Consider the following 23,130-nt stretch of genomic DNA (forward strand, 5'->3'; position numbering starts at 1 on the left):
CACAAGGAAGAACTTCAGACACGGAGAGCTAAACAAAGCAGTTTGAGGGTGAGCGCACAGATGCCAACACAAGGAGAAAGCAGACAGAAAGAGGAACACAGAGTTCTTGTGAGGAGGAGGAGCAAATCACTAGATAAGGACAGTCTTTCTGTTTGCCTCCCAAGGTCTCCTGTCCTTTTCTGCCAGTGTGCAAGCTGGCTAAAAAGGTCCAGCTGCGTGAATAGCTCAGACACTAAAGAGCTGGGGGTTTTCCCATAAGTGGCCAAACCGTGAACCAGGGTGTTTTTGGGGAGTAAATTGACTAGGAGCTCTGGAAAGCTACACCATCCAGACTGTCATAACCTGAGGGAGAAACAGTCCTAGAAGTGTGCCTTGTGGATGATAATTGTACCTGTGAAACTAAAGTAAAATCTGTTGTCAGATAGGTCCCTGACCTACTCTATACGAATAAAGAACAGCATGTTGTGTAACGGTGCAGCTACGTGGCACAACATTTATGCGGATGTAATGCGAATGTTTGCGGTTGAGTCAAGTGTATTTTTGTTATATCGCCTATTTAAAGTGAAATTTCCCTTTTTTATTTGAAGTGTCTTTTGCCTGTTAATGCATGTGTAATTTACAAGAAGCTACAAAATCTATCTTCATTTGAGTGGCATGCACTAAATTTGGTTACTTACGTTCATAGCTTCCCCACAGAGATTGTAACACAATGAGAATTTAAATTCTTATATTGTGTTACGTTTCCATACCACAAGCCACTGTAGTTAGTGAACACGTCGGTGATGGGTGAAGGGGACATTGTGTGAGTCAGGATGCATGCAGCAGCATTTTGGATGATTTCAGTTTTAAGTAGGGTGGAAGATGGGAGGCCAGCCAACAAAGCATTAAAATAATCAAGTCTAACACATACCCGAGAAAAGCATGTGATCCCTTTTAATTCCACTGGCAAAGGCTTACTTTGCAACCCAATTTTTATGGGTGAGAGATGGGTGGGATGGCAAGCCTTTCTGTCAAAGTGAGAATATATCATGAAAGGGATCCTGATCTGTTCCAATTTTCAGGCAGTAGGAATGCCATCAGAAATGAATGAGAAGTCTGGATTCATAACTATATCATATGTTCCAACTCCAGTCCTATTTTGAAACAAAAATTCAGGTGCTGGTTAATTATTCTAACTAATGTGGTTGTCCCTTCAACAATAAATTCTCACTTTGACAGAAAGGATTGCCATCCCTCCCACCCTTCTTGATTGAACTGAGGCTGGATCAAGAGTCTCAACAAAGCACGAACACAGCTGTCAAAATGTTGCTTGCATGAAAATCTAGGTACCCTGCTGTCTCCATCCCTACCCTCTGGTTTTTATTATTTTTTTGGATGATTTTTATAAGGCCACGTGCTGATAGGATTTTCCCAAATGTTGACCCACTAAGGACAAAGGAATGGTGATGTATATACAAGTCAGGATAATGTGCCTTCGAGTTGGTATTCCTTGATATTGCTTCTCTTTGCCTTGGTAATAAAGGTCACAGAGGAGAAAGATGTTGTCAAAAACTGTTACATAAGATAAAGGTGCACAGTGTTACGGGTAATGTATGAGCATGGATAGAGAATTGGTTAACTAACAGAAAGCAAAGAGTGGGGGTAAATGGGTGTTTTTCTGGTTGGCAATCAGTGACTAGTGGTGTGCCTCAGGGATCAGTGTTGGGACCGCAATTGTTTACGATTTACATAGATGATTTGGAGTTGGGGACCAAGTGTAGTGTGTCAAAATTCGTAGATGACACTAAGATGGGTGGAAGAGCAAAGTGTGCAGAGGACGCTGAAAGTCTGCAAAGGGATATAGATATTCTAAGTGAGTGGGCGAGGGTCTGGCAGATGGAGTACCATGTTGGTAAATGTGAGGTAGGAATAACAGCAAAATGGACTATTATTTAAATGGTAAAAAATTGCAGCATGCTGCTGTGCAGAGGGACCTGGGTGTCCTTGTGCAGGAAACTCAAGGAGTTGGTTTGCAGGTGCAGCAGGTATTTAAGAAGGCAAATGGAATTTTGTCCTTCATTGCTAGAGGGATGGAGTTTAAAAACAGCGAGATTATGTTGCAGCTGTATAAGGTGCTGGTGAGGCCACACCTGGAGTACTGTGTACAGTTTTGGTCTCCTTACTTGAGAAAGGATAAACTGGCACTGGAGAGGGTGCAGAGGAGATTCACTAAGTTGATTCCGGAGTGGAGAGGGTTGGCTTATGAGGAAAGACTGAGTAGACTCGGGCTATACTCATTGGAATTCAGAAGAATGAGGGGAGATCTGATAGAAACATATAAGATTATGAAGGGAATAGATGAAATAGAAGCAGGGAAGTTGTTTCCATTGGCAGGTGAAACTAGAACTAGGGGCATGGCCTCAAAATAAGGGGAAGCAGATTTAGGACTGCGTTGAGGGGGAACTTCTTCACACACAGAATTGTGAATCTGTGGAATTCCCTGCTCGGTGAAGCAGTTGAGTCTACCTCATTGAATGTTTTTAAGGCAAGGATAGATAAATTTTTGAACAGTAAAGAAATTAAGGGTTATGGTGAGCGGGTGGGTAAGTGGAGCTGAGTCCACAAAAAGATCAGCCATGATCTTACTGAATGACAGAGCAGGCTCGAGGGACCAGATGGCTTACTTCTGCTCCTAGTTCTTATGTTTTTATGTTAAAGTGCCTGACCAAAATGTATTAACTGTCTTATCCTCCTGAAGATGATTAGTCTTATTCACAGTTCAGCACATCCTCAATTTTTGTGCCAGCTGAAAATTAGATAGTGTACTCCTACACCTGAGTCCAAATTATTTGTATTTAGAATGAGGTGCAGTCCAGTCACAAAATTAAAGTATTTAATACTTGCCACCTTTGCTACCATCTCACCCTTTGAATTAAAGGTGCTTTTGACTTGAGTCAAAACTAAAATAACCTTTTTCCGTTTTTTACATGATCTAAACTTTCATTTGAATTACTGTTCTGATGGGGCATAATAATGCAGTCTGGTAACTGAATTAGCTATTGTACATTATTGAACGTGAAACTAGTTGAATTTTGTATACATTGTTTTATTTTAGGCTTTTTTGGGAGCAGTCTTCCAGATTATCAAAGATCAGAAATCATTATGTTTATTATGGGGAAGGTACCCACTTTTGATGCTGGATCACATGCACTGGACTCCAGCCACTCCGGGTAAGTATCAATGACTGATATCAGAAGGAACTAGTAAAAAATTCAAATATATCATTGATACATAGGAAAATATTTGTTTTAAATATACTTTGTATGCCTGGTGTCACTTTGTTTTTTTAGCCCAATGTCAATAGGCACTAAAATGCTCATAATTGGACATTAGTTGTCAATCTTGCGCAGAGACGCCATAAATTTGCTTGATTTGGGAAATGACAAGATACACGGTAGGGCTCCTCAGATTGAAGTTAAGGCACAGCAGAGCAGTAACAGGAATCTCGCAATTATGTATGGGATTAGAAATATATGAACTGGTAGTGCTTGGTGCTAAAACTGGATCACCGCTAACTGCAAAAGGGAAAAGTGATCCAATTCCCAGCACTGATCTCTCCTTATAGATGTTTTAAAAACTTCAATATAAGGCAATGAGTGTTTTGTAATTCACCTTCCTCCCAAAATATTTTAGAACAGCACCTATTTTATGGTAAGGAAAGTAACCTACTTTCTTCTGGTTCCCTCGCACTGGGTGTCTGAAGTGTGAGAGTATGAAGAGACCAAGTACTAAGTCAAAAAATATTGGGTAGTTAGAAGAATTGTGAAGTTATAGCATAATGCAAAATAGTAAAACATCCTACATGTGCATAAATATAAAAGGAAATCCGAAATAGAATTATGTTAAAGGAACAAAGAACAAGAAATTGACCCAAGGTCCTGTTGAGTGAAGTTTTAAATAAAAAAACAGAGAAAGTGCTCTGAGTTAAAGAGGCAGCTGCAGGAACCAGATTTAAGGTCACCTATGTGAGAAGCCAGATGTCTGAAGTAAATCAAACGTTTGGTGACATCTTAACACAGTCTGTGAAGAAGTAGTGTTCTGTTGGCATGGCAGGGTACCTGAGAGATTGAATGCACGTTGCAATCCAAGGCAGAGGAATACTGAAAGAAGAGATTGAAATCCTGGAGGTGGATCTTTGGCGAGGGCATCCGAGAGAAAGTTTGTTTGGGGAAAGATTCCAAGCATGTTCTTTGAGAGTGGAGTTTGGAAAAACATGTACAGAAGTCAGAGTTCCTGTGAGACCAGTTGGCTCACAGTGTGATGAGCATCTGGGAGGATTTGATGAGAAATCTGCAGAAGTTGTATTGGGTGACATTTGTCACTTGGTTTCAGAGTGTGGTATGTCTGGCCACAGTTGGCCTGTCAGTTTACATGGACTGTATACTTACTGAGAACATCAGAGTATGAACTTTATTTTGTAACTTTGTTGTCTTTACGAATCTGTATACATCTATAAAGATATAGGCGGGGTGAAGGAGTAGTGTATTATAGTTCATCTTTTCTTGTTTAATAAAGATTTTATTATTTTAAGTTCATCGGCAGTCCTGTGGCTTTTGCTACCAAATAAACCTGTTGGACTTTAACCTGGTGTTGTTAAACTTCTTACTCTGTTCATCCACATCTCTAAACAGAAATTAAAAGTTATGATCTATTGAGTGAGGGTTCTGTCCTGGGACCTGACACTCCTGTAAAAACATCAACTAGGATCGTAGCAAAATATAAAAATTAATTCTTCAAAGGAGACTGAAAGAAAACCTGAAAACACATTGCTTTTTTGGAAGCATGTAACTGCTAGGATGGAATTGTGATGAAATGTTGAATTGGTAATGTTGAAATGGTACATAGAACTATTAATATTGGAGTAACCGGAGAACTCAAATTGTGGAACAAATGACTTGCAAATATATTATTGACTGAATGGAGTGCAGTTCAGATGGACAGACTAATGTCACATTTGCTTGTGATAAGCTTTTTTAAATCAGGAAATATTTTTAAGTTGTGATTTTAAAGGTTACACTATTCCAGGGGGCAAATATTGTCATTTAATTTGCTTTTCAAATTTGGTTTCTGAGCTGTAATTAGTCCAAGCTCTCTACATTTCATGCACACTATGATCACTTTAAAGAGATCTTTTCTGATCTCTTAAAATACTCAGTCATATTATTAACATGCAATTATATTAGCATGCAAAATAAATTACTTTCACAAGATTTTAAACCCTTACATCCTTTACAGGGAGCGGGGAACAAGAACCATCCAAATCATGCTTCTGAGATCCCTACTTATGGTAAGCATTAAATATGAAACTCTAACCAAAGTTGAAAAATTACTTTCATGATAACAGTTCATCTAACTTGAATGTTAATTGTTGGGAAAATTATTCCAATTAGTAACCCATATAGGACCCCATTTTTGGTTCTGTGCTTGATATCATTTCAATTCCTAATCCGACTAAGATTAACCTATATAGTAATCACAGATATAGTTTTAAATGTTAAAGGAGTGTAATAACTTTTTTGAAGTGTTTTCATTTATTTGGAGACTAGCATTTTTTGTTGCTCTTCTCAATTCTGCTTCGTATATTGAACTTAACGGAAATGTTCTATTTGTGCCCCTTTTGTATAGAAGGAACTATAGCAGTTAATTATCTTTAAAGTTCGTACAATTTTGACAAAAATGAGTAATTCAAAGAGCATCTCAGAATCCAGTTGTAATGTACATTTTTTGCTTGTTTACCTTGAAATACTCAATGTCATGGAAGGGTTTCAAAATGTTCACAAGCACAGCAGCTATCCTAGCGATGTAAGTTAAGTGCGTATGCATACATCTGTATATTCTCTTCACACTCTTGTGTAGAGTAGCCATCGTATTTAACGTTCTGATGATTTTTGGTTGTACTTTCTCGTTGACGTTTTTCTGTTGTAAACTGCTGCATACTGTTACAAGTAATTGCACACCATAAACATAGATGGCTCTGTGCAACAAATTTCTGAACTGGTTCTCAGATCAGTCACCATTTCATTTCTCTTTTACACGTGAGGGACATTTAAATATACTTTGGCCTCTCTTCTGGCTGTTGAATGCAGGGACTTTAAGTTTAAAAACATCTCTTTTTTTGAAACATCTTACCAGTTTTTACTTTCCCCTGCCAACTTTTCAACCTCCCATTGCCTGTTCTTGTCATCCTTCATTATTCTTGTCCCAGGTTGCAGCTTTCTTTTTAAAGCCTAGCAGTTTTTGTACCCTTTCCCGGGCTTGATCACTGCATTCACGACCTGTCTCCAGCAGTTAGCGGATCGTGAACACAGTGAGCAGTGGCTTCACGCTACCCAGCAGCTAGGTCTCAATTTTCTATAAAGATCTGTGCATCTAAATTCTCTAAGTTGGACTGCTCCTCTACCCCTTCTTGAAGTTTTAATATCCAATTCACAAATCTTGTTCTTATCCTTCCTCCAGCATGCATCACCTGTAATAATCACAGCTGCCAATCTTCAGCCAATTTGATTCATTCCACATGATATCAAGAAATAGGATATAATTGCATTGGAAGCAGTTCAGAGAAAGTTTACTCAACTCATTCCTGAGATGAAGGACTTATGGTTGAACAGGTTGGGCCTATACCCATTGGAAATTAGAAGAATGAGAGGCGATCTTATTGAAGCATATAAGATCCTGAGGGGAATTGATAGGCTGCATGCCAGGAGGATGTTTTCTTTTGTGGAGGGAGACTCCATGGAGCCACAGTTTGAGTAAGAGGTCTCCCTGTCAAAATTGACATGAGAATTTTTCACTGAGTTTTGTTGGTCCCTTTTCCAGAAAGCAGTGAAGATTTGGCCATTGAATCTATTCAAGGCTGAGTTAGATAGATTTATGATAATTAAGGGAGTCGAGTGATATGGGACAAGGAATTGGAGTTCAGACAATAACCAGATCAGTCATTATTTTGTTGAATGCTGGAGGGGGCTAAATGGCCTCCTCTTAAGTCTTGTGTTCTCATGTAAATGGCTAAAGGCACTGAATATAGCAATGGCTGTAGGTCCTGACAACATCTCGACAGTGGTACTGAAGACGTGCTCCAGGACTAGCCATGTCCTAAGCAAGCTGTTAAGTACAGATACGACACTGGTATCTACCTGGCGTTGTATAAAATTGTTTAATTACGTCCTATCCATGACAAACCAGGACAAATCCAATCTGGCCAATTACTGCCCCATCAGTCTACTCTCCCGAACATCAGCAAAGTGATGGAAGATGTTATCAATAGCACAATCAAGTAGCACGTACACAGCAATAACCTGCTTATTGATGCTCAGTTTGGGTTCTCCGTTGGCTCCTGATCCCATTACAACCTTGGCCCAAACATGGACAAAAGAGCTGAACCCTTGAGGCGAGAGTGACTGCCCTTGAAATCAATGCAGCATTTGACCAAGGAGCCCTAGCAAAATTGAAGTCGATGGAAATTGGGGAAAACTCTCCATTGGTTGGGATCATAAAGAGGCAATGTTGAGGTGTGGGAGGGAGCACACAAACCTCCAAGCAACCACCTACCCTTCCCTTTAAGCACAACCAGTCTCACATAGAACCACAGAATCCTTATAGTGTAGAAGGAGGTCCATTGAGTCTGCACAACTCTCTGAAAGAGCATCCCATCCAGGCCCACCTCCCTGTTATATACTTGTAACCCTGCACGTTTACCATGGCTAATCCACCTAATCTCCACATCTTTGGACACCAAGAGGCAATTTAGCATGGCTAATCCACGTAACCTGCACATCTTTGGACTGTGGGAGGAAATCTGAGCACCCAGTGGAAACCCACACAGACACGGGGAGAACTTGCAAACTCAGCACAGACAGTCACCCAAGGCCTGAATCGAACCCAGGTCCCTGGCGCTATGAGGCAGCAATGGTAGCTGCACATGTGGCAGAGTCTGTAATTTGAGCATTGGACTTCAATCAGCCATTTCAGAACACATTGAATCTGAGTGGGAGAAAGTCATCCTCGATCACAAGAGACTGCCTAAGGAGATTACCTACAAAGGAAAGTGCTTATGGTGTTGAGGCCAATCATTCAAGCCCCAGTACACCACTGCAGGAGATTCTCAGGGTAGTATCCGAGGCCCAACTATCTTCAGCTGCTTCATCAATGACCTTCCCTCTATCGTAAGTTCATAAGTAGGAGTGTTCAGTATTATTCATGACTCCTCGGACACTGAAACAGTCTGTATCCATAGGCAACAAGACCAGAAATACATTCAGTCTTGGGCCGATAAGTAGTAAGTAACATTCATGCAGCGAATGAATGTGCCAGGCAATGCCCATCTCCAACAAGAGAGAATCCATTGTCTCCACTTTGACATTGAATGACATTATCATCATTGAATCGACATCCAGTTTTAACAACTCAATACCACTTAAGATGGGGTGCCCACTGGATTGACATCCCACCCACCATTTCCTTAAACATCGATATACAGTGACAGCAGCGTGTATCATCTACAAGATGCATTGCAGCAACTCACTAAGCCTCCTTCGACAAACATATGACCTCCACCGCCTGGAAGGACAAGAGCAGCAGGCGCATAGAAACATCAACACCTGTAGGTTCCCCTTCAAACCCCACACCTTCCTAACTTAGAACTATATTAATGTTTCTTCACTGTTGTGGAATCAAAATCCTGGAATTTCCTTCCAATACCACCAGTTCAAGTAGGTAGCTCACCACCTTCTTGAGGGCATTGGATATGCTGGTCTTGCCAGAGAAACTCTCATTCCATAAATGAAAGGAATTCTCCTCTCCTCTTCCAAACTGCATGAAAGGGGTCTTGCTTCTATTTTGCATTTCCACACTAGTCTATTAAGATTGGAAACTCTTACAAATAATGAATTACATCTATTTCAATGCATACAAGTTCACTTAGGATATTTTTTCAAGCACTGACGGCACATTCGGCTGTTTCCAGATGACTATGGAAAGAGTTTCTATATGTTACCAGAGAAATGAACAAAATGTTGTAAAGATAAAATTGAGGAGGGAAAAAAAAATCAAAGGTAATCAGCAGTGCATTCAAATGTAGAACAACTGCAGCATCCTATAGTCCAAGGATCCATGATGGTCATTTTACAGCTAATTTTACTGGAATTTTATGCAGAGATCTGTTTCACCAACATTGTCTTCATCAGTACAGAAAGCCAAAAAAAACTCTGTCCTCTAATTTGGCTTCGATGTTACACAAGAAAACGGCAGTTTAACTTGATAAAGGTGTCTCTGAAATAATTATCTTACTAATCAGAAAAGCACAGATGAACTAGAGGATAAATGAACTGGAAGACAAATGGCTCATTCTGCCTGTCTTCTTGATAGCCAGTTGAAATCTGAAGACTTGAGATAATCTATTTGTTTACTCTTTATTAATGCTAGGTTACTTCAGGATACAAGGCCAAAAGTATAGCAGCTGCCCTTCCATCTCCATTTTTAGAGCCCATTCTATCCGTTTCCCTAATGGAAGATAGTGAGTTAAGGCATCTTGTGCTACACATTCTACACAGTCTTATTGATCGTCACGAGAACAAGGCAAAACTCAAAGGAATGAGGTAATTTTTTTTTTGATAATTCTACGTATAAATGCTTGTATCTTCTGTTCACATACATGTACTCCACTTGAATGAGAAACATGAATTTCCTGTTGCAATGTAGATTATATCCCAGTAAAGATCTCTTAAATGTGATCCTGTTCTTTTTTAAAAAATCATAAAGGAATACAGCATTGACAAATTCTTGTTGGATTCTTTTATGGAGATACAATCATTCTAGAATTTGAGAAAAGTAAAGGCTCAAAACAATATCTTCTGATGAATAGACTGGTTTAGGCAATGACATTTCCGAAGGTGAAATTACTATGGATTACTATTATGGACACTATTGAATTACTGACGCTTATGGGATGCTATAAAATTGTTTGTTCTTGCATGAATCAAAAAGAAGCTTGCATGTAGCTTGGCTTCCTTAAGCCTTGCATATAGTTCCCTCATATGGATTACACATTATTCCCCTTCGTGCCCATGTAAGGTGCATTTGCAGAATTGTTAACAGTATAGAAGGAGGCTATTTGGCCCGTAAGCTGCACTGGCCCTTCATATAAGAAGTTTATTTAACACCATTCTTCCACCCCGCACCACCTTCCTTTCTGGACACTGACTACTTCACTTTGGAATGCATCGATTGAACTTGTCTGCACCACACTGTCAAACAGTACATACCAAACCTCAACCACTCGGTGTGGAAAGGTTTTCTCTCCTATTGCTTTTGCTTCTTTTGCCAATTACTTTAAATCTGCGCCCTCTCATTCTCCAAGCTTTCACAAGTGGGACTAGTTTCTCCTTCCATCCAGATCCCTTATGATTTTGAATACTTGTATCAAATCTACTCTCAGCCATCTTTTCTCCAAGGAAAACAGTCCTAACTTCTTCAATCTCTCTTCATAAGTGAAGTTCTTTATCCTGAGAACCATTCTCATTGTGTACACATCCTTCCTAAAGTATGGAGTCCAGAATTGGACGCAGTACTCCAACTGAGGTTGAACAAGTGCTTTATACAAATTCAACATAACCTCCTTGCTCTCATTGCCCTCAGGTCAACTGATGCTGTGGACAAAGACACACAAAACTCTCGAGCTACTGTACAACAGATCTCCTTTATTGTACTCTACCAAGTTACCATAAAAGTGTCAAACTCTACTACACAAACTCTGGTACACCAGACATCAAACTTCATTATACATGAAGTATTCCACTTCTGACTTGACTTCATTATTCAAAACGTATCAAAAGCTTCATAAAATATCCAAACTCATGACTTGGGCTTGAATACTACTCGTGACGAAGCAAAGTGATCAGATCCCCTCCCATTGAGTTTGTTCCAATGCCTCAGAGTCTAAGACTCAGGGTTTTCCGCTTCTTCTGCGGTGGTTGATTCCCAGGTTACTGCTGCCGGTGTCTCCCAGTCTCTCCTTGTACAGATATTGCTGGCATTGATCATGCTTCCAGTCACATACCCACAGGACAGGCACTAATCAATCACTGGTTTTGGTCATGAATGCTGAAGAATCATGCCTCTCTCAGGAGCGCGCACACAGACCTGTGTTCAATTCCTTATTAGCATTTAAGTGCATAGAACTGAAACAACAGATCTTACATTTAACTTGTTCATTACCAAAGTTAACATTTACTCTGTATGGATAACACACACTGAAACAAAACATACATTTATTTCATTAAAATTATCCCAAATTCAAATGGTGACATAAGCTGCCAGTATGTTTGTTATTTCTCTTTACAAAAAAGTGTATTTTTAAAACTCAAAACTCATGCAGACTCTCTTTCCATTACCCTTTATTTGTCAATGATTAAAATTAATTTATCCCCTTAAACTTTAGGTACCTCCTCCATTTATGTGAGTTCCTATTTTTTGCACTTAATTTATTCAATCAATTAAATATCAGAAACGGTAGTGCCTACAATTGTTATGGAAATTAACTAAACACAAAATGCTTCAATTCAAAAGGTAACAGTTAAGTCTGAGCAAGTTAACCTTTCCTACAAAAAGGTCCACTCATTGCTATGTCGTGACAGGCACTCTCAAAGTCTTGAAGCTGCTAGACTTGTTTGCTGTCTGTAATTCATGATTGACCTATTTTAAAAAAACAAAACACAGGAGGTACATTCAGCTTGCAGCCAAATGAGTTAATGTAGTCTAAATGTATCTGTCAATTTTTAGATCAGCAAATTTGATGTGTAATTAATTAAACAGAAAAGAATGAAATCTCTGCCAGTTGGGAAAACAGAACAAAAGTTTTCAAATAAATGACATCATCACTGTTCCTTAAAAAACTAAAAACAAAAGAGCATACGGTATTCCAAATTTCCAAGCTTTAGATTTGAACCAAGAGTACCCAGGATTACTTCAAGCTGAAACTGGTTATTTCCAAATTGCAATTTATATACTTTGATTTTTAAGTTTTTAAAATTTACTTTCTAAAAATTGTGTTCAAAGTAACTTTCAAAATGTTGATACTATTACTATATATACATATAAGAACATAAGAACATAAGAAATAGGAGCAGGAGTAGGCCATCTGGCCCTTCGAGCCTGCCCCGCCATTCAACAAGATCATGGCTGATCTGAAGCGAATCAGTTCCACTTACCCGCCTGCTCCCCATATCCCCTAATTCCCTTATCGATCAGAAAACTATCTACCTGTGATTTAAACATATTCAACGAGGAAGCCTCCACCACTTCAATGGGCAGAGAATTCCAGAGATTCACTACCCTCTGAGAGAAGAAGTTCCCCCTCAACTCTGTTCTGATATACACATACACACAACGTATGTAGAGATAGATAGTGATTGTGGCCACCAATCATACCCATGGTTAAGGATTCAAACATTTGCCTGGTTTCAAATTACACTTTGAATTCAGCTCCAGCTCCCATTTGATTTTAAACTCACTATTGAAACCAGTATTGTAAATCACAATTTGGAGGAAACAACATAAAACATTAAAGCCAGCAACACAACAAAAAATCCACACATCTTTAGACGAACACACGCATTCAGTAATGGAAGTTTCCTAACACATCATCTCCACTGCATTTAACTTTGTTTTCATTCAATCTTAACAATTTAAAAATGAAATGGAAATAGAATATTCAATAAAAACAAAGGGAAAACGTTAAAAAATAATCTTCATTCTTCTTTCTTCAAAACTGTAATTAAAACTCAAAACAAATGGTAAATTCTCCAGAAATTACACATAAAAAAGTTGAATAACTTTCCACAGCCACAGATAGCATTTGATGTTGAACCAAAGTGTAGAGCATCACATTTCATTACCGCAGAATCACTGCTCTCTCACCAAAACAAAGCAATTGCTTTAACAATTCCTCTATCACTTTATCGCAACTTATCCACCTCACTTAACCTAATTCAAAATACAACTACATACATTGAATAAGCAACTTTAAAGCAGCTAACAAAACCAGACCTCAGAGGGTTAACTAAGACTCGCAAACAAGAAAAATCATACATTGCAACACACTAACAGCAACTCAAGTTTTCCTTATCATCTTAGCTTCTGGCTCTCTTCAAGTCGGACTTGTGTTTTAAATGTGCATTCAGAATTCGAACTCTTTTTCAGACTGTTAGATAGCTTTTTCAAAACATTTTTCGTCTGTTTTATCACTGATCTGGATCTCCCACCATGCTGACTGCACAGAGGGGAGTCCGTAGGAACCCATCCTTGTTTTTGCATCTTGACAACTAGTTTACGATACTTTCAGATGAAGTGAAGGGACATAGTCCCTTCCTCTCCCAATTCTGTAACACCGTGCCACTTGCACCCCCCCCCCACTTTCCTTTTTTCTTATTTTGGCTAAAAAGGCCCCTTGGTGTCTTTTATGGTGTAAGTGAAGATTTGAGTTTCCCCTCCTCACTCTGTACAGTTTGTTTTGATGGGGTTCTTGGACGAGGATGCGAGTGGGACTGACGGTTCTGCTGTTTATAATACCACTCTGGTTTTGCTCCCTTACACTACTTGCCAACAGAACACTCTCCTTCTCCATGCTGTTTATATCCCTATCCCTGGCTCAAACATTCCCTCTGCTCGCTGACTCAATGTGGGGGGGGGGGTATTTTCTAGCCCCTCTGACCAGTGGGATCTTCTGGTCTGGCCAAAGACAATGGGCTTTTGACTGTCTCCTCGCATCTGCCACAGCAGGAGCTTCCAGGCCGGGCCGGAAAATCCCAAGCCAATATGTGTAGTAACATCTTTCTCATTGGTCACGTGTCTACTGTTCAAAATTACAACAATAGTCCTTTAAAGTAAAAAATGGTGCCAGAAAAAGCTGCATGATAAAGATCAGTTCAAAGACAAAGTTCTCAAACTATATCAGTTCTGTTGACAAGTTCCCATTTTTCCACCACTCCATGGAAAAGATGCTTTAAAAAGTATGAAGAAAAGAAAGCAACTTATGGAATCCAACAAATGCTGTTCTGCACTAATAATGGGTGAAAGTCCAGATGCTATGTAAGTGCAAATTGGTTTGGTTGGTAAGATAACTCTGTTTTAGATGGAAATTTAAACAAAGCCGTGCTGGAAATGCACAGCAGGTGGTTCAACATCTGAAAATGTAGCATGTCAAATGTGACACTCAACAGAAAAAGTATGATCTTGCTCAGCAGAGCTGTTGTATTAAACCACTTAAACATATGCATGTATCAAACAATACCAGCCGTATAGACAGGTTTATTAGAGCTAAGTATAACATGAGTATAAAACAAAAGCCTAATCTTGCAGTATGCCAGTATAATGTTGAATTGTAATATCTGGTAAATATATTTTGTTTGGAGGCACTGCTGCATTTTCAATATTCTACGTTATATCGTAATTATTCATCTTTTACAGTTCCATTGAAATTGAGAATGTTTGTATAAAGTAATATAAATTTGTTTTCTTCAATTTCATAAAAGAATGTGTACCTACTGACATTATTGGTCCAAAAGCAGCTATGTCACCAACCTAATCAACTACAACCATAATTAAAATAACAAGACAATATAACAATTATTTCAAAAATACATGAGATCTATAGTGTCGTTTGTGGTGATATGCTACACAATTATTCACTACTGTTGTCATTCTTTTTGTATCAGAATCATCCCCGATGTTTCAGCATTGAAGATAAAGAGAGACAAGAGCTCAAAGCAAGACATAAGTTTCATGAAAAAGGTAGTTAAATATATAATTATGCAGCCTCATTTAGCTTAGCTAATTAAAAATGTTGAAGAAATGGTCGATGCTTTGGTCCAACTTTTAATCTAATAAACTGGTGGATTCTTATAGTTCCTCAATATATTTATGAATATATTCTAATGGCAGTTTATCAGATTGGTCCTCAAACTTCATTTAAAAGTGCTAGGAAGATCCTGAAAATCATTTGATATATTTATTTTTATGGTTGCATAAACATTGGTTGCCCTCCCATACCTTCATCTGAATGTCCTGACCAGCTACTGACCATTGGATAGAAATTAGTTAAAATGATTACATTACATCGAATTTTACAGCATGGAAGTAGACCATTTGGCCAGCGTTGATGTTTATGCTCCGCACGAGCTTTCTCTCATCATCCCATCAATAGGACTCTGTTCCCTTCTGTCTCATGTACTTGCCTAGCTTCCCTTTATGTGCATCTATACTATTTATCTCAACTATTCTGAAATAGAAATTTCCACATTCTAACTACCTACGAAATAATTTTTTCCTGAATTCATTATTGCATTTATTAGTCACCATCTCTTTTACTTGGACCCAGAAGAAGGAGCATCTTCACAGCATCTACCCTGTTGAACCCCTACATAATTATAAAGATTTATATCAGGTTGTCATTCAGCTGTTTCTTTTGTGGAGACTACTTTAACATCTCAGTAAGAGCTTTCTGATTCTGCAGCTAACGTCTGAATCATTCAGTTGCATTATTAATCTCTTGTTTCAGAAGTACAATGACACTTTTCAGAGCTCTGCACAAAGTTCAAGTTGGCTGTTCCTATTATGTATCTTGTCATCAAATGGCATCTCTTGACTGATGGCCAATCTGCAGAGAGTGAAATTTAATTCTCCTTACAAAATAAAAATCAAATGACTGTGGGCAGCTGGACAGAAGTCCGTAACAGTCTGTTTGTTGTATTTATGGTTGAGGGGGTCTGGTAACAGTTTTCCAAGAGCTCAATTGTTACAGAGCCTCCCCTGCTTAATGGTTGAAAAACTCTCTTCAGCTCTACATTTAACTCTTGGCTTCCAATTACTCACAAATATAATGGGATAAGCCAGTAGCAAACATGGCTTTTGGCTGTGTGGCAAGCGAAAAGGAAAATCTAGCCTTTGTTCTTGACTTCACTGGAATCCAAAATCATAGAGACGAGTGCATTAGATTAGAGTAGCAAATTTCACAGATGAATTGAATATCTGTATTTTGAGAAGAGACTCAATCATCTGAGGTGGAGGTTTATGACTCTCAAACCAGACCACCGTCTGTTTTCAGGAAAATAATTATTCTGAAAATTCCATACTAAATAGAATGAACAAAGGAGTACACGCCTCTTTTCCTGTCAGATGGAATTATGCAGGTCAGTTATAGCATAATTGAACTTCAAGAATTTAAACTTGTTGACTCTTCAATGCTGTTTCTCCAAATCTTATGTACACTCAGACACCAATGCAAATTCTGTTTGGTTATATTACCACTATATCTCTGGTACTAATATATTAAAAAAGCTAAACATATCCTCGGGACAGAATTTTACTGTCCCTGTCCCTGCCAGAATTAGCTTCTAACCAGTTGAACATTTGTAGGCAGGGGGTCCTGTAAAAGTCCCCAGTTGGCTTTCCCACTGTTTCCAACCTGCCCTTGACTCATCCACAGTTTTACGTAGGGAGGATAGGCCCTCATCCCAATTGAGGCTCGCGAGTGGCCAATTATTGGCTACTTGAGACCAGACGAGAAGTGGCCTATAATTTTGAGGGAGGGGGCACCTTTTCCACATTGGGACATCCCATGTCCCCTCTCTGCCAAGTGAGCCCCAGTACTTGCTGGTCCTGGACTCATTGCATTGCTTGTATCCCAATCCTCCCACTGCTGCCATTAGCGTTGCTGGGAGTACAAAGCTACCTGCCAGTCAGTTTAGTTGGCAACTCTGAGACAGAACTTGTGCCCAAGTGAGGGGCAGAGATTCCATTTCTAGCTGATAAGACGCTTGTTTAGGTGTTAAATGGTTGTGGAGATGCTATGATCTGTCGTCTCTTTGGGAGTGGAGCAGGAAATCCTGGCATCTGAAAGCTTGGAACATGTATCCTCCTGCACTGACTGTGTAGTATATTTTGAAGAAGTGTAGCAAAAGTACTGTAAATATTTTTTAAAACAGTTGGCTGCTGAACTGAGGGTACTTGTAGGGGCTTTTTGGATGACTGCACTAAGATGGTCTTTTTCATTGTGAATTACATTCTGATCAGTTGAACATTTGTTAGGTTTTGATTGTTGGTATAATTACAGAGCTGAATCTTGAGCGGCTAAGAGATCATTAAACCATAAAGAATGTGTATGATTTGGTTATGGTGGGAAATGTTCATAATTGGATTATACTCGGCATTTTTTCTGTTACAAATTTGACATCGACAAGCTCGAGATATTAAAATCTCAGTTGTAACAATGCTGCATCCAATATTTTTTTAAACTGAACTACAGGGAAAGTTACCAAAAGTGTACGTTGTGCTCATTTTAATAGCTCCATAAAAATGCTTCACATTTAAATATGCATTAAAAACTTCATTATTTTCATCTACATGCCTCCCTTTTATCATCAAGCCAAGTTTTGTTTAAATAATTACCAAAGAAAGTAATTTGCTTGTGACTTCAGTTGAGGTCAAGGCTTAATTGCTAGATTCCTCAGGATAATTAAAAAATTCTAATAAAAATAGAATCTTATTTTAAAAATAATCAGGCAACTGTCCAAAATCAAAACTGTATGAGTACATATAATTTTCATCAAACGTAATTTTTTGTTAAGTAATGATTGAGACCAAAATAAAATTGTTCCTTTTTCCCCCCTCCCACGCCTCCAACAAGACCTTTGTAATTGTTGGAAGGTTCTCCAGAAACCTTGGCCTAACACTTATTTTGTACAATAGAAAAATTACTGCTATTATTAGTTGTACATAAAATAATGATGAATTGAGTGTATACTGATGATTAGTCTACCTCTCCCACCTCAATCCTCAAACAACCTTCCCCTGCTACTTCTGCCAAGCGGTGTGCTATCATAGCATTAACTGCTTTCATTAGCTTCATCTGTGAACATTGAACACGGTTAATCAAAGTTTTGTTTCAGCCCCATTACCATGCTAAGTCACCCAAGGATTGCCAAAGGATCAAATAAATTGAAACCATACATATCCAGCCTGTTTTCCAGCACATAATATTCTTCATTCAGTGAAGTATGTGATAACTTAAACTTACCTTCTTTACTTTGGAGCTCAGGAACTCCAAATGTCCAACAAACCTCTGGCCTTTTGCACATGCATTGCCTGGGAACTTGCTGCACGTGCAGAGTCTGGAGCCGGAATACTCCCAAAAAAATTCTAAGTGTCTAATTCGCATGAAAACTGGAGTAATTCATGCGTGAATATCATTAAAAATCAGTGGGCAGGGCCTATCCCCGCTGGAGATGCTGAAATCAGTGCGCTGAGCAGGCCACTGCGCGTGCACTGATTGTCAGCAATGGGATGGTGCATGCACACTGGCCCCGCACTGCCAGCCTCCCGATTGCTGGCCAATTCAATTGGTGGCCAGCCCCACAATCCCTGCAATGCTGGCTGTGTCACACCGGCACAGCCCGATTGCTGGCCACCCCCTACCCCCAAGCAGGCAGACCCACCCCGAATGCTGGCCTACCTCCTTCCCCCACCGATCCTGTTGCACAGGGGTAGCGGGACCCGCCATCCCCACTGATTTGATGCACCTGGCCCTGCCCCTATAGGCTACGCCCCCTTGGCACTGCCCCATGCCCAGTGGGCAGCGTCAGGGGGCCCAGGTTGGCACTGCCAAGGTGCCAATGCCCATGGAGCATCCCCGTTGCCCGAGCCTCTGGGGGGGACCCCCGATTGCTTCTCCCCTTCACTCCAGCAGGGTCAGGCCACGAGCTCCCTGAAAGTGGAGAGTTACTTTAAACTCCACTGGAGTGAACCACTCTGGTGGAAGTGGGGGGAGATGCTAGGGGGCCTGAAGACTTCAGTCCCGGGCCCGTTAATCATTTGTAAATAACGTTAAAATCCCCCCCCAGCATAACTACTGCAGCTCCGCCACTACCTCTGGCGCCTGACGCTGGGCGAGGCGCTTGGGGCCGGATGCTCAGTGCAGATCGCGCTAATCCGGCCCCACTGAAATCTCCTAGCCTGCTGTGCTAATTTATTACCGCAGCGAGATGGGAGAATTGCCCCTTGGTAATTTTTTGTTCTGGAATTTGAGGATCGCGCCTTCAAAGGCTTGAAAGGCAAGGTCAGATCATCCTGAAATGGAAGCTCATGGTTAAGGAAGTGTCCCAGGAGCAGGGAAAAGCAAGGGGACAGAGGTAGGTCCCAAAAGATAGTCCCAGTAAGGGGTAAAGATAGGAAAGAAATAGGTCACATTCAGTTAAGTTCAAAGACAGGAGCAGAGAAATAGGTTCCAAGTTAAAGATGAGCTGCAGGAAGCAGACATTGAAGTGGGCTTGGGAGAAGACCTCAACATCCGAGAAGATAGTTGAAGGTTGGTGACTCCATGCTGCGGGTTGTTGAGGTAAAGGTACCTCTCTGCAGCAATGGTGCTCTGCTTGGCATGGCTGAAGATTTGAAACTGGGCTTGGAATGTGTCACTTGAGTGTATTCTGAGTTCCATGGAAAGGAATTTCGGAAGGTGAGATTAAAACCCTGTGAGTTGGCCATTAATGAAGTTGTTGAAGTGGGAGTGACCATTGGAGAGGATTCCAAAGTGAGATCTTCAAATCTAGAGATTGGAAACCTTCATGAGAAAGAATATGTTTCTGTTAGATTGATTGGCTCACACACAATATGATGGTTGTCTGGCGAGATTGTTGAGAAATTCATGGAATCTAGTTAAGGTTGCATTTATCATCTATTTGTCATCTATTGTGTAGTGTGGTGTGTCTCGCCACAGTTCAGCTTTTAATTCATATATGCTCATAGTTACTCTGAATGTTGGAGTACAGGATAGATGGTGGACAACCTGCAGTCCGGGGGCCACATGTGGCCCACCTGTGTTCTGAGTGCAGCCTACAAGACATTTTGTTGACCTTCTCCAAAGCACAGGGGTGCCACATTCCACTGATTTTCATCCGCATAGTTTTTTTCCTACTGGTATGACTGAAGTGATACTCGCGTAAAACGAGGGCAAGTGAAGCAAGGTGCATGCTGATTGCAAACAACATGGAGTGTGAGAGCTGTGCGCTCCCTATTTGTCCAAAGTGTAAAGACTTTATTTTTACCATTTGAAGTTGATAGTTCTTTTAATTTATAAATTTACATTTTCTATAACTCATTATGAAATATTCAACATGAATATAAATGTAATTCATCTTTTTTTGGTCATGGTTAGTGAACAATCCTAATTTCAATCATGCAATCTTTCTGAACTTGTATCATTCAAAACCCATGCAGTCTTCTGCCTTTATTAGTAAGCGTATTGAATCTCAAACTTTAACTACTTTACATGAAATGTTTATTGGTCTCTAACCAGATTCCTCCACCACCACCACTACCACCCAATACAACCCGAGGTCTGGCCAAGGATTGTAATGAGCATCAGTGGGGAAAATATTTGACAATTGAAGGTTGTGTGCGGGGATTTGTTTAGCACACATTTCAGCGTGATCATTTGAATTATCAGGAGTATGCTGTAGTCATTACTGTATTAATTGTCATACTTGAAATTAAAAATTCTCTCATCATTCTGACCTTGAACTTTAATCTTGTGGCTTTTTTTTCAGCAAGGCCAACAGTTGTACAGATACATTTACATGGGTTGTAAAGAAGATGACAATGAACAGAAAAACTTTGAATCTCTATTTATTGCTCTTTTGCTCATCACAATTGAACTGGCCAATGATGAAGTGATCATTGACTTGATTCGGCTTGCTCTTGGCATACAGGTACTATAACCAGTTGAAGTGTATAGTTTCATGTTTGGAAATAGTTACTTTGTAATTAGTGACATTTGAATATGTTGACAATGCAAACTAGCTTGTTTATAATTGCACTATGTAATGAAACCAGGCAATGTTACATAATCTTGTAAAGCTTAGTTACAGTCAAAACTTGCCTGTACAAAATGAAATTAATTTTTAAAAAGAGCTGTACTTCTGATTTATAAGCTTCCAATTCAGGACATTGAATAATAGGTCAGGCTGTTGTTATATTAGGAATCTAGGCCAAGATTCTCCACATTGGGCATAATTGATGATCGTGGTGTAGATTGCAATCAAAAGTTGTACCAGTTTTGCAAAGTGTAGCTTTTTCTCAAGTTTCTATTCAAACAAATTTGCACCTTACTGAAGATAAAATCTTCCAAACCAACAGCAGTGCTTTAGAATATAATCTTTCAGATTTGCATTTAAAGAAAATTCCTTTATGTACTTGAGTGGTGCAATTTTATTAATATAGATGAAAATTGGTTTATCACAAAAGATGACCATTTTTAAGTTGCATCTAGCACAGCACCTGTGAATAAGTTAATTTTTAAATAACTGAAAATGACTTTTAAATAACTGAGAATGACTTTAAAATATGCAAAATCATTTTCTAATTTTTAGAGGTACAATTAGTGCATTTGCGCCTAAAAATGATATTTAATGACAAGAACTCCGAAGATCCATAAATGGGTGCGATTAGCAGATACTCCAATGGTGATTAATTCTAGCACAAGGATATCACAAAACCTCAATTTGCACTGGACACAATTTGCACTTGGAATTCCTCAATGTTTTGCACTGGTTGACAAATTTTTGGGTGAACCAGTACAACGTAGAAGAAACCACAGGCCCCAAAGTACAGTTTCATTGAACTTTGAATGGGACCTTTCATTGTTTTTCAATAGTACTTGAAGACAAGTGTTTGGAAGAAGTGTTTGTAATAACTTCTGGTGGGTGATAACTATAGATTTAGTAATTTGTTTGAAAATAACTCCATAACTTTCTCATGGTAATAACGGTCAGCTTTGTCATTGTTTGCTAATATATACAATAGCATCCATTCCATCAAAAGCAACGCATCGCTGAGTTAATTTTGTTCATGAAAAAACCTACATAATTCATTTTTGCCTGTGGCATTTGTAAGTAATGCCTTTCATATTGCAATTCAGTAATGCATTACCATATATCAGGAGGAAAATATTAACTTGCTGTACCCTTTCTGAGTTGCAAAAGGTCACAACTTCAGGAGCACATTCTAAAAAGATTTAGTAATTGCTTTACTTTGAATGTCTTTTTCATGTTTCATTAGGACTTAGCAGTTAGTAATGAAGACAACCTACCTATTTACAATCGTTGTGCCATACTGGCTCTGGTAGCTGCATACTTGAACTTCCTGAGTCAGATGATTGCTGTACCAGCTTTCTGTCAACATGTTAATAAGGTTAGTAGTTTAATTTTAATTGTTGCAGTCTAGACTTGCATGAAGCACAGGCATTTGACGAAGATACCAGAGGTTTGCTGGTGACCACAGAGCAAACCTCAAAATAAGGCTCTGACTTCAGCTGAAAGGATTCTTTGTTATTAGCAAGATGGTATTTAGTATCTCAGATTTTGTATCACGCGGCAGGTCTTTTTACAATGTTAAAGAGCGCCTGCTATGTAATAAGTATAATGAGGGAGAAATTGCTGCCCCTGCCCTCCAATCCACCTGCCTAACAGGCATTTGACGAAGATACCAGAGGTTTGCTGGTGACCACAGAGCAAACCTCAAAATAAACCCAAATTGCTGCTGAGCTCAGGTGGGAATTTGATCTATTTTATGGAAATTGAGACCCATAAGCTGAAATCTCTGAACCTCGGGTGTCTCTGGCAAGCACCAATCTCTCGTCATTCTACTTATTATGTCCAACATTTTCCAACGGTCATAGGTAATCTGCGATAATCTGGTGTAACCCAACTAAAGTCCTCAGCCTACCACTCAGGTGCGGCAGACTTTCAACGATACCATCAGACCTTAAAGACAATGTTCAAGGCACGCTATCATGCACACCCCCATGACTGAGACAAAGGGCTGGGATTTCTCCTGCTTACTACCAGCTATACACCCAATGAGTCCATGAACTTTAGTCCCTGTGAATTAATTTGGGTGACTGTTCTCCCCATGTCTGTTTGGGTTCCCTCCAGGTGCTCCGGTTGCCTCCCACAGTCCAAAGATCTGTAGGTTAGGTGGATTAGCCATGGTAAATGTACGGGGTTCCAGAAATAGGGCAGAGGGGAGTCAGAATAAGAAATGCCTCAG

General features: G+C 39.5%; 1 protein-coding gene across 3 annotated transcripts in view; it reads left to right on the forward strand.

The window, feature by feature from the left end:
• efr3a (EFR3 homolog A (S. cerevisiae)) overlaps nucleotides 1-23,130 on the forward strand; it is a 178,053-nt gene that overhangs the window by 120,735 nt on the left and 34,188 nt on the right. For all 3 annotated transcript variants that reach the window (XM_078216096.1, XM_078216094.1, XM_078216095.1), the window contains 6 exons: nucleotides 3,095-3,209; nucleotides 5,275-5,326; nucleotides 9,460-9,632; nucleotides 14,748-14,823; nucleotides 20,631-20,792; nucleotides 22,141-22,272. In XM_078216096.1, coding sequence (XP_078072222.1) covers nucleotides 3,095-3,209; nucleotides 5,275-5,326; nucleotides 9,460-9,632; nucleotides 14,748-14,823; nucleotides 20,631-20,792; nucleotides 22,141-22,272 — 710 coding nt within the window. The remainder of the gene's footprint in view (nucleotides 1-3,094; nucleotides 3,210-5,274; nucleotides 5,327-9,459; nucleotides 9,633-14,747; nucleotides 14,824-20,630; nucleotides 20,793-22,140; nucleotides 22,273-23,130) is intronic.

The sequence above is a fragment of the Mustelus asterias genome, chromosome 7 (assembly GCF_964213995.1).
Source record: "Mustelus asterias chromosome 7, sMusAst1.hap1.1, whole genome shotgun sequence".
NCBI lineage: Eukaryota > Metazoa > Chordata > Chondrichthyes > Carcharhiniformes > Triakidae > Mustelus > Mustelus asterias.